At 35.2% G+C, this 12,361-nt stretch overlaps 1 protein-coding gene across 1 annotated transcript; it reads left to right on the top strand.

Moving 5' to 3' along the window:
- Positions 1-6,525: 6,525 nt before the first annotated feature.
- LOC110750652 (RWD domain-containing protein) lies at positions 6,526-12,027 on the top strand. Its single transcript, XM_021951013.2, has 7 exons — positions 6,526-6,745; positions 7,056-7,094; positions 7,194-7,331; positions 7,582-7,721; positions 7,815-7,924; positions 10,773-10,888; positions 11,376-12,027. Exons 1-7 carry the CDS (start codon positions 6,593-6,595, stop codon positions 11,757-11,759), a joined length of 1,080 nt encoding a protein of 359 aa, XP_021806705.1. The 5' UTR covers positions 6,526-6,592; the 3' UTR covers positions 11,760-12,027.
- Positions 12,028-12,361: the final 334 nt, after the last annotated feature.

Here is a 12,361-nt window from a genome sequence, read left to right as displayed (position 1 = left end):
GTAGAAACAACACTTTATAATTAATCCCTCCTAAGAGCATCCACAACGGGCTCTCTAAGGACTCCTAATGGCTCATATAATTTAATAATGTTTTGTTTCATGCATATTTTTAACTTTTAATTAATATTAACTGTTTTTATATAGAGACGAATCAATTATATTGAATTAAAAATAAATTATAGTATTTATGACTCTAAACTAGGAAGTACGATTGAAGTTCAAATTTTATAGAGCTCTCCTATAATAGCTTTTGTGTGGTTTTAGTTAAATTTTAACTAAAAAAAATAGGAAGTATGATTGTAGATGCTCTAATCCCCCTAGAATGGAAAATCATTCACATCAACCTTCATTTCCTCATTCACAATACCTTAGATTTAGTGACTTATCCAATCCAATCCTAAGTTAGCGATTTTGAGCTAGAATTGGTGGAGTTGGTAGAGGGATGAATTGTCGTTGTTGTCGTTTCTGTGGTGAGGTGAACATGTCGTTTAGGAGATAGCGAAGAGAGAAGAGAATAAGGCGGGAGAGGAAAAGAGATTTAGTATACATATATATATATATATATATATATATATATATATAAAGTATACCCAACCGGCTATCCTACATTTAAAAATAAAATAAAAAATCGTATAGCCGCACGGCTATGCTAAAAAATAAAAATTAAACAAATAGAATAGACGGGCGGATATACTTAAAACTAAACAAAAATAGTACAGCCGCTCGGCTATACATAAAAATAATAAAATACGTATAGTCGCTCGGCTATACATAAAAATTAAAATTTGCGATTTAAACATTCAGATATATTTAAAAGGTATAGCCGCGCGGCTATACTAAAAAAAAATAGTATAGCCAACTGGCTGATACTATTTAAATATTCGAATATACACATAGCCGCTTTACTTAAAAATTAAAAACAGTATAGCCGCGCGGCTTTACTGTAAAATTGAGCTTAAATTTAGTGCCGTCGGTCGCCTATACTATTTTTTATTTTATTTTTAAGTATAGCCGCGTGGCTATACTATTTTTCAAAAATCTTCAAAGATAACTGGATTCTTACATCATTTGGCATTTCATGAGATGAAGTTGTTTCTATATGAAGGAAAATAAGATTGTTTCATAAAAATATTAGACCTGTTTAAAGGATTGTTGTGGCTTTACTCATTAAGTAATACTAAGAGTAATTTATAAAACATAATAATTTTTCAATTTGATTCTAGAAGTTGACAAGAAAATTTGAATGGTGGAAAAAAAATTAATGTCCAACCAAACTATATATTAGTTGAGGCTTGAACTAGCCGTTAGGTCTCGTTTGATGACTAGTATTGGATTAGATAACTCCTTATATTTAAAACATATGTTTAAGGAATTGTTGGAAGTTTGAATGAAGTTCACAGACTTTTGTCCCACATTGGTATAAAGAAGAAAAAGTGAAGTCTTTATAAGTGTGGTAGTCCCACGCTTAGTAATTGGAAGTTTGGCCAAGTAGAAGCCAATTGGGCTTCAATTTCGTTTTGGGCAGATAATATTTAATTAAAAAAAAATATGGGCCTTAGAGCGCTTGGGCACTTCATATTTAAATTATAGCAACACTTTTAATATGGGCCTTGGGGTACTTTGTTTCATGCATATTTTTTACTTTTAATTAATATTAACTTTTTATTTTTTTTATTTTTATAGAGACGAACCAATTATGTTGAATTAAAAATAAATTATAGTATTTATGACTCTAAACTAAGGAGTACGATTGAAGTTCAAATTTTATAGAGAGCTCCTATAATAACTTTTATGTGTTTTTAGCTAAATTTTAACTGAAAAATAAGGAGTATGATTGTAGATGCTCTGATCCCCCTGGAATGGACTCTGATCCCCCTGGAATGGAAAATCATTCACATCTACCTTCATTTCCTCCTTCACAATACCTTAGATTTAGTGACTTATCCACTCCAATCCTAAGTGAGCGATCTTGAGCTGGAATTGGTGGAGTTGGTAGAGGGAGGAATTGTTGTTGTTGTCGTTGTTGTGGTGAGGTGAACATGTCATTTAGGAGAGAGCGAAGAGAGAAGAGAATAAGGCATGAGAGGAAAAAAGACTTAGTATACATATATACATTTAATATATATATATATATATATATATATATCTATCTATCTATCTATCTATATATATAAAGCAAAAGGCAGAGAATGGTGAAACATTCAAAATACAAAAAAATGCCCTTGGTTAATGCAAATATTAAGAAAAATTAAATGAGGATAATATGGTAAATTCACACTTTTTCATATTCAAAAAATTTAAAATTAAAAGAAAAATCAGATAATGGATCCTCTTTCTATGGAACATAACTACAAATTATCTTTTTTAATTCTAAAATAAAATAATTTTTTTTAAAAATAAACCCTCTTGCAGGCGCGGAAGCGCATGTGGAGAGGCTAGTATATATATATATATATATATATATATATATATATATATATATATATATATATATAAAGTATACCTGCCCGGCCATCCCACACTTAAAAATAAAAAAGTAGTATAGTCGTGCGACTATGCTTAAAAATAATAAAAAATAAAAAATTAGTATAGGGCAGCTCTACTATTGAAATATTTTAATATATTTAAAACGCATACCTGCTCTACTTTAGTTAAAAATAATATAGTTGCGCGGCTATTTTATACTTAAAAATTGAAAAATGGGCTATACTTTTTAAGCTATTCGAATAGTAAACAAGTTGTTTCCTTTTAGCTTGAGGTTGTGGGTGCGCTAATGGTCAAAATAGCCAATCTCCCCCTAAATGTTTTTTCATTAAAAAAGAAAACAGTTGGGCTTAGGCTTTGATTTAAGGGGAATGCAAGCAACTTTCTCTTATGGACCTTCTCCCATCTCCTCATGACACATATCACTTTGCTTACTCTTAAAACAATGTTATTAATGCATACCCAAACTAATTATTTTTTTCCCAAATTTATCCCTATTACAAAAAGAAAAAGATAAGACTAAACATCAATTGTTATAAACATAAGGAATATGGATGGCCACCGTAACATCCATAACACCCACCATATGAATAACTTGTAACCTATGCACTAATTTCTATAGTTATGGCTTGTAATTTATGAGTTTTAAATGTATTATATCATTCTAATTAAGCCTATAAATAAGAGGTCTTACCAATATGAAATGAACAAGTTGAGAGAGCAAATTCTATTACCTTTCTTTTCTCTTTTCTCTCACAATTTCCCTCTAGTTTGATAACACGTTATCATCACGACATTTGCTTTTTGGTATGTTTTCTTTCTCTGATTTTTATTTCTTCTTATATGAGCTAGAGTCATCACATGGTATAGAGTTTCTTTGTACTCACCATCAGACTTCATCATGCTCGTTTAAGAAAAAAAAAGTTTTTTATTCTTATTACACTTGAATATGTTGCCATGTTTTATTTATTTGTCTGGTTATTTAATTTTAAGCATAATTTTAATTGATTACAGTTCGTTATGATGAGTTTGTATTATACAAAAGATTAGGGCCCAAAGTTCCTCGATCCTCATCATATAACTAGATTAGGACATGGGGTCCTTTTGTTGAATCAAAACCTAAATTTCTTTGATTCCAAATAATTGAGGGCATGAAGTTCCTCGAATTTAAAAAGCACATAAGGACATGAAAACTCCTTGATTTTGTATTAATCAAAATCAGAATTCCATGAGGCCTACATATGTCAAGAACCTGAACTAGAAGTTTCGAGCACATTTATTTGAATATGAAGTTCAAAGCACAACTATTAATTCAATTTAGGGCTACCGTCAAAACACCCATTTGGGGTTTGGGGTCATTCTCAATTTGGACCATGGGGTTTCAATTTCATCAATTTACACCCCAATATTTTAAGATTTGATCAATTTACACATTCCATTACTTTGACCGTCTAGTCTTCTGTTAAATGAATGACGTGGTAGATGAAAGACCCACTTTTGTGCTGATGTGTCAATAAAAATAATAAAAAAATAATTAAAACATCAATATTATTTTTTAAAACTTTTAAAACATAACTAAAAAAAAACTCTCACTCCCAGCCACATTCTTCGACCCACAACCCTTCTCCGATCCACTCTCTTCTTCCTCCATCTCCCCATCTCTTTGGCAACAACCCAACATTCATGAGGCTCTTGATTGTTAACCCCAGAATAGCGATTCGACTGTTCATCATTTCGCTATACGAATTGAACCCGAAATCCAACTTCAACCCACACGACACCATCTCCTTAAGCGGCACTGATGGAAGATGCAAATTGGACCCGGATGAGGACCTGGACCCGCTTTTCGACTTCCTGGTCTTTTAGAGCTCCGCTTTCTTGTCGGTTCCATTACTGTAGCGGAGTCGGACCTGGCTGAGATGAGTGCTCCGATGGGGGTGTTTTCAAGTCGGTTGCTCAAATGGTGAAGGAAAAGAGGGGTTGGGTGCGTGTTCTTTGGTTGATGAGGATGCAAGAGGGGATGGGTTACTGTTGATGAAGTGGGGTTTTTGTGTATGTTGTGATGGGATTGGATGCTACAACAAGAATGGATCACATCCTATTTGTCTTCCTGGGTTGGAATTGGTTGACTTATGTAGTCATTTGTATGGATAGAAGAAGTAAAGGCTTCAACTAACCTCAGTTATTGGCTATGGAAATTTCATTTGCAGAACATATTTGATATGTCGCTAGAGGCTAGATTAGTTTTGTAGGTGTGTGATTAGATCAGTTCTATAGTGGTTGCAAAGGTTTCCTTTTTTCTTTCTTGTGGGAAATTTTGAGTGAATTACTTGGGTATGTATGTTTGTTGCTTGTATTCCATTTTGTGGTTTGGGGTATATTGACTTAATGAGCTATCATTTTTAGCCTAAATCGTATTTTGCACTAAAACTGATTTTTTCATATTTTGATTGGGTGGGAATTTGATTTTCTAGTATTTTTATTTGAATCCAAATAGGGGTACTTCCTTATTTACATTGTAAATTTAAGTAAATTGAGTAATATAAAAATAAATGAAAGTAAAAGGACAAAGACATGTGAGTACATATCACAACGTAAAGTATTTGAAATAATATACATATAGAAACACATAACAGTATATTACTTTTAAAATATAAAACAATTGAGTGGGGGCCTGTGACCACACTGGTCCCAGTGTGGCTCCGCCCCTGCCACTACATTGATCCCTGCCATCCACATAACATCTTCCTCACGCCGATTTCCTTCGTTGGGTTATTTTTTTGGATTAATGTTTTAATTTCAATTTCTTAAAATGGATCTGTTTATAAAATAAAAAAATTAAAATTGTTTTTAAATGATTATTATTTTTATTAATTCAAATAACATTTATTGCTTTTTTAACAGTAATTTAACCCAAAAAAAAGGACAAAACTTGTTATAAAAAACATACGCAGGATTTTGAAAAAATAAATAAAGCAATATATAAGAGAAGGTTAGAGAGAAGATTGCTAGCATACCCCTTGATTTAAAGAAAAAAAAATAAAAAAAATAAAATCGGTACCCAGCTCTCGACGTGTCAAAACAAACTTCATGTCATGTTATTCTTTGGATTAATGTCATTTTAGTCCCTAGAGGTTTAGGGTTAGTATCAAAATAGGCCCTAATGTTTCAATTTCATCAATTTTATACCTGACATTTCAAAATATGACCAATTTACACTGGTCATTACGTTGACCGTCAAGTTAGACGTTAAATGTTGATGTGGCAATCGTGGGACCCACCATAAAACCTATTTCTCTCTCTCCCCCCTTTGACACAGTCATTGCAAACATTGATTGTTCGTCTTCCCGGCTACACAGCGCTGCCTTCCAGCCACCTCCTATATCAACACAATCAGACTAACTAGGGGAGCAAGTTTTGTTCTCGGACCTCAACCAAAAACTGACCGAAATTGGGTAAATCATAGCCAAAACAGTCGGCCATTTTGGGAGTTTTAATTCGAACTCTCAAATCATGAAATCGATCCAAACTACATATACCAACAACAAGAACACGTGGAGGGGATGAAAAACCATACCTTAATCGATGTCAACGGTTGCCGGAAGGCTAAACCCTCAATCTCCCTTCACGAGCTCACTTCGGCGTCGTGAGGAATTGGGGAGGTTCGGCCTTGGCCCAGACATGGTGGCCGGAAGTAGCTGGTCATTTTCCAACTGGTCCCATAGTTGGAGGTGGCCGGATGACAGCGTTGTGTCGCCGAGAAGACGAATAGTCACTATTTGCACAGTGACTCTATCGAAGGGGAAGAGAGAGAAATAGGTTTTGTGGTGAGTCCCACGACTGTCACGTCAGCATTTAATGTCTGACCTAACGGGCAATGTAACGACCGGTGTAAATTGGTTATATTTTGAAATATCAAGTATGAAATTGATGAAATTGAAACATCATGGCCCATTTCGATATTGACCCTAAAATCTAGGGACTAAAATGACGTTACTCCTTATTTTTTTGTTACGGCAGCGGCAGTGCAAAGAGAAAATAACTAAATAAATGAAATAATTTTAAATTTATATTATTTCTGGCGACGTGCATCAATCTCTGTAAAGCAATGGCCGACGCCGCCGCTCAAGAAGAAGAAGTGGCAGCAGAAGTGGAGGCCGTACAAGCAGTGTACGGCGACGATTGTGTGGTTCTCGAATCGTACCCTCCTCATCTCCACCTCTACATCAAACCTCGCACCGCCGATGTCGCTTCACAGCAGGTCCTTTCCTTTTCCAACTTAATTCATCTGCTACAAGCTTCTTTATTTTTTTAAATATTGTTTTTGAAATTCTGAATTGAATTTTGCTTGTTTGCTGATAAATTCTGGGAAAAATAAATGAAAATAGTTAAAGAAGACGTTCAATTTCTGTGGTTTTCCCAATTTGTTAGTGTAAAGGCTTCAGCTGTTGGAGCTAAGGGTCTTATTTAATTACAATATTGCATTTTTGTTTCTTTCTTAGCTTTTGTCCTCAAATGGTGACAATCTCTTATTGTTTGTATACACTATACGCAATTTTTTTTTTTGGTAGTTTGTGGAAGCTGTTATTGGAGTTCGAGCAGGTTCTCAGGTATAGATTAATGAAAGTAAAGTTCTGTATGTTTGGTTTTTTATTTTATCTGTTTGCGAGCTGAAGTTTGCTTCTTTTCTTTTTGATTTTTTGTTGTAGTATCCGAATGAACCACCACATATTGAACTTTTAGATTCAAAGGGTCTTGATTTTCAGAGGCAAAAACATCTAACGAATTTGATACAGGACAGAGCATGTGACCTCTCGTCTTGTTTAATGCTTGTGGAGATTTGTGAGGTAATTGTTGCTCTAGCCAGTTAGCAAAAATTGTTCGACGTATTAACATTGCTCTCCTTTGTGACAGGGTACAAGTTTAGATTAACACCTATGTACATTATTTTAGTTCTGCATATTCATGAATGTTTAACTATCAGGACTGTGATAGATCATATGCATGATCCCTTCCTAACGAAGAGATTATATGTACCCTAATGGACACACCCAGACTGGCTTGTCGGGAGACTGATTCATTGACATACGTGTCCAGGAAGCAGTGGAGAAGCTTTCTGTTATGAATCACCCTGATGGAGATTGTCCATTGTGTTTGTATCCTTTGGTCCCAGAAGATGAGCAGAGTAAAGGTTTGCCATTTATGAAGTTGATGTCTTGTTTCCATTGCTTTCACAGGTACGCAACCACTTCAGATATATTTTTTCAGTATCTGATTTTAGGTAACGGTTTGGGTTTTAATGTTCTCCCTTTTGTTTAAAAATATGGCAGTGAGTGCATTATTAGGTGGTGGAATTGGATTCAAACAGAAGAAAGAAGCAATGCCAGTGATTCATCAAGTGCACATGTGCCTCCTATTAGAGAATTGCGAAATCATAAAGGTATACTTGGGTCACAGTTATTTGGTAGTGCGTTGAATTTATGACTAGAAGCTTGATGAGACACTTTAGCAATAATAAATTATTTACTTCAACTTTATTAGGGATTCTTTTAAGAATGGTTGGTTTTACAAAAAGAGTAGCTTACAAAAAATTAACAAAAACAAAAGCACTAAGATAAGATTTAAAACAAATTAAAAGCTTACAAATATATAAGCATCAAGATGATAGAATGAATTTAATGAGTTCATAGCTTAGTATAATTGATTGGAAAAGCACTTAGATCTAACATCTCAATCATTCATGTCTGATCTAACAACTGATATATAAGTTCTTAACTTAGATCCTCATAAGAAGCTATTACTTATGATATCCTTCCATCGACTCTTTTATAAAATTTCTGTTTCTTTGCTAGAAACAGAGAGTGTAACACCCCACTCCCTTTAAAGAAGAGCGGGGTGGTGTATATGCATTCTCATGTTGATGTTTCAAAGTAGCATTCTTTGAAAAAAAAAAAAATTGAAAGTAGCATGATTCATAAACATTTGTTGGGAATTCGGATAGGGTGGCTGGAAACAGGCTTGTGGGGGGCTTTTCTTATAACAGTTATGTGCATAATGGGCGAGAGTTTTGGAACTTAAGAATAAGCTGAAGCATGTTCGTGACAAAATTTTCTCGGAATCTCAGAATGTCCTTGTGTGTGAGTGTCAGATTTTTGGATTCGTTGATTGCTAATTAGTGTGTAGACTGAAGGTTGTGATCAGGGAAATTTTTTATTTATTTGCAAATTGGATATTTGGGAACCATTGGAGCCAATTTATGCATTCCTCTACTGTTAGACTTTCTTCCTTTGTGAATGGCTCCCCTTCCTGGTTTGTTTGGTTGCTTAAGGGGTCTCTGGCAAGGGGTTCATCCTCTGTCTTTGTTTATATTATTATGATGGTGCTTAGCAGATTGATCTGTAAGGGTTTGGTGTGGTATCTAATGGTGCAAGGTCTTTTCAGATTCACATCTGTTATTTGTAGAGTATCTAATTAATTTTGGTGGTGCTGATTGGGGCAAATGAGTTATTTGTGGTGTCTTATTTTATGATTTGAAGCGATGTCGGGTCTAAGGGTCAATATGGATAAGAGTAAATTTTTTTCCAGACTCCAGTACGCTCTCTCTCTCTCTGTTGTGGAACATATTACTGATTGCTGCTGATTGGGATTGCAGAATTAGTTCTCTGCCTTTGACATATTTGGGTTTGGTTTTGGGGTCTTATTTTGTTCGGAAGTCTTTGAGGAATTCAATTATTTTGGAAAGGGTAGAGAAGCATCTGGCAGGAAAAAAAGCATCACTACGCATCTAAGGGGAACCTTAGTGTTTCATCTAGCTTATCTATGTACAATGTCTCTGTTCTGGTTCCTGTTTCTTATACATGCTAATCATTGGAAAATTTTCCTAGAGGCTTCCTTCAGGCTGCGTTACGCAATGAATACACCATTTGGTTGATCGGGATTAGGTGTGTTCCCTTCTTCAATGGGTGGTTTAACATTAGAAAGTCAAAACTAATTCAACTAGAATTTCTTGAGCAAATACTCATGACATTATTTTGTGTAGAGGAATCGGTAATGGAAGTGTGTGGTGGCTTGTAAATGTGGAGATTTTTTGGCACAAGGGAAGTGACGACGACTCATGGCGTAGGTTTGAGGAGAAGTGTCTGGAAGGATTTGGGGATTTTGTCACAGAATGTTTGGCTAGTGTACAAGGGAAGTGTTGTTGACTCAGGGTTGCAGCTTGTTTGAACAGGATGTTTTGTATGGCTCTGTGGCTTTGGGTACTCAGGCTGGAAAGATACATTTCTTTTACGATTTACCATAGCAGTGGATGAAATTGCTTTGGTAGGGGACCCTTCAGTTAATTTGGGGGTGTGGTTCAGTTGAATCTTGCTTTTTCTAGAAAGTGTAATGATTGGGAGATTGAAATTGTTGAAAGTTTCTAGAAAGCCTTACATTATTTTAGAGTTGGCAGTGAGTGTGGGAGCTCTGGAATGTAGTTGATGCAAGCATTTGAGGTGCGCTCTTTCTGTTGGGCTTTGTTGGATAAAATTCATTCTTATTTTGCATGGAAGCAGTTCTAGTATGCAGATCCTCTGACAGTGGTGTTTTCTCATGGACAACTTGTTCAAGGAGGATCTTAACATTGACAACCTGAACAAAAGCAGATTCAGATTGGTGTGGCCAGCAGGGCGGAAGCTGTTAGTCATTTCCTCCGTTATACATTGACATGGAAATTTTGGGTTCCATCTTCTAATTATCTGGGATTAGAATTGATCCTTGCAGCTTATATTTCAAATTTGTATGGGCAGTGTTATGGGAGATTTGTCAGGCAGGAGAATCAAGTATTATATAATACAGTTACCCTGTAGTTGTGATTCTTGGTGCCTTTGGTTGGAGTTTAATACTCCTGCATTTGGGGGTGTGCTGCATTATTTTATGTAGATTAAGGCTAACTGCCTAAGTTCATCATATCTTTTATGAGAAGACAAATACTTCTTTTTATCCTATGTTAGATTTTCTCTCTTTTTTCTATTACTTGTTTTATTTATTCTATAATTTGCCACGTATTTGTGGTTCATGAGCCTTGATGCTCTTCTAATATGCTTTTTTTATATTTATAATAAAGGAAAATGTAAGTGTTAGCTGGGATAGAACCATTTGCATTGTGTCCTTTGTAAGGGCCGAGCTAAACATACTATGTTACTACAATTGCCATGTCATGTGTAACATTATATATTTTCTGAAAGACATTTGTAGGTCTAGCTCCCTTCTTTCATATTAATTTATAATGAATGATGGTTTTTTGTCAGATACACGTGGAGCTGTGGAAGGGAGTATGGGAAACTGTCCAGTTTGCCGTAAAGTTTTTCATGCTGAGGATTTTGAACACGTGCTCGACTTGGTTGGCAATCATTCCTCACATTTGGTACGTCATCTAACCATAAATTATAAGTTTTACAATTGAAAACTGTTTCTTAGATTTTTAAAATCCATGTTCTTATATTTGAATTAAGTATTCAATTGCGATAGGGCTCATTCTGGTTGTGTCAATCCATTTTTGCCCCATACCAAAGCTATACTCAATTACTTTGAAATGCGTGGAGAACCAAAACTAAATTTGTTTTTAGATGGCCATTTGAAACTTTTGAAGATGGTAGTAAAATCTGTCCTGATAATAGAAGACCTAGTTGATGCATATCTAGAAACAAATCCGTATATTCTGAAGTTCTAGCGTCAACGTCGTTGAAGTTTTTACCTTTGTTAATTCGATCATTTGGATTCTGTAAACTCTTGTTTCTTTTAATAAGCAGTAGGATCTTACTTTCTAATATTCATTCATTCAATATTTGACACAGGAGTTGTGTTTTGTTTATAATTTAACTGAAGTTGAATGACTATTCGACTGTTTTCAGAGTCTGAACGATAATGAAGACGATTACGGTGAGAAACTCCTGCAGTCTGAGTCAGAGAATGCACGGCGACAAAACTTTGAGGCCCTATTGAAGTTACAGCAAGAAAACAGTGGTTTAATTGAACCTAAAAAAAATATTGTCGTCTTGCCTGGTATGTTACTTCCACCACCAGTCGCATCATCCACGTCTGAGACAGCCAAAGAATCTGCCGAAGAACAACAAAGAGATCCCCCAGTCACCTCAGAAATGCATTCTGGTGGTTCCTCAGGTGGGCCTAATACCCATGAGCAGAGGAGTTCCAGCTCAAGGAAGCAGAGAGTACGTAATACAAGAAGACCCGTCAAACAGTGGATAAAGAAAGAGAGTGCAGGGCAGAGTGAGTAATTGATCTGATTCTTGAGGAAAGTGAGTGACTGATATTGTTCTTGTGGGAGCTTTTTCTTTCCCCGAAGTATTCATGTCAGCCAAAGAAGCTGTATAAACAATGTGTAAAAAGGAAAAAAAAAAAAAAGGAACAAAGAAAGAAAAATAGAGAGATTCTCTCAGCAAGTTAATCATTATCTCTCTGTAAGTTAATGTTGTGTATTTGTGTAAGTTAATCATGCGATTTTGAGTTTGACATATCAAGGTATAAAATCCAAATTTTGGATCATTTCTGTTTCAGTATGAATTACAATGATCCAAGTTTATTGATGATAACTGTGCCAAAATAAATACTCTAAACCTCCCATAATCCTCTTACATTGTGGTTCCCTCTCTCTCAACCCTCACAAAGATAAAACTCATGGAGCTAATTACCGAGCCAAAACTAGTCACCTTCTCAAGGCCCAAGTTTTCGTAGGGATTAACTTGTTGGAACTCACACCCTAAGTTGGATCAACATGCATAGTCATTCTGTGTACATGCAATGCACCCGTGCATTGTAATTTTTAGCCGTTTGATTAAGTGTCCGTTTGGCATTGCTTATTTGGGGTGATAAGTGATTT

This window comes from Prunus avium, chromosome 2 (assembly GCF_965620075.1).
Source record: "Prunus avium chromosome 2, drPruAviu1.hap1.1, whole genome shotgun sequence".
NCBI lineage: Eukaryota > Viridiplantae > Streptophyta > Magnoliopsida > Rosales > Rosaceae > Prunus > Prunus avium.
Note: the sequence above shows the minus strand (reverse complement) of the source record. Positions and strands in the feature narration are given on the sequence as shown.

What these genes read in the sequence shown, in the direction of transcription:
- LOC110750652 (XM_021951013.2), top strand. Translation starts at nt 6,593, where the DNA reads ATGGCCGACGCCGCCGCTCAAGAAGAAGAAGTGGCAGCAGAAGTGGAG. An exon ending in TGCTTGTGGAGATTTGTGAG is followed by an intron (nt 7,332 to 7,581) that starts GTAATTGTTGCT and finishes ATACGTGTCCAG; the next exon opens with GAAGCAGTGGAGAAGCTTTC. An exon ending in AGAATTGCGAAATCATAAAG is followed by an intron (nt 7,925 to 10,772) that starts GTATACTTGGGT and finishes GTTTTTTGTCAG; the next exon opens with ATACACGTGGAGCTGTGGAA.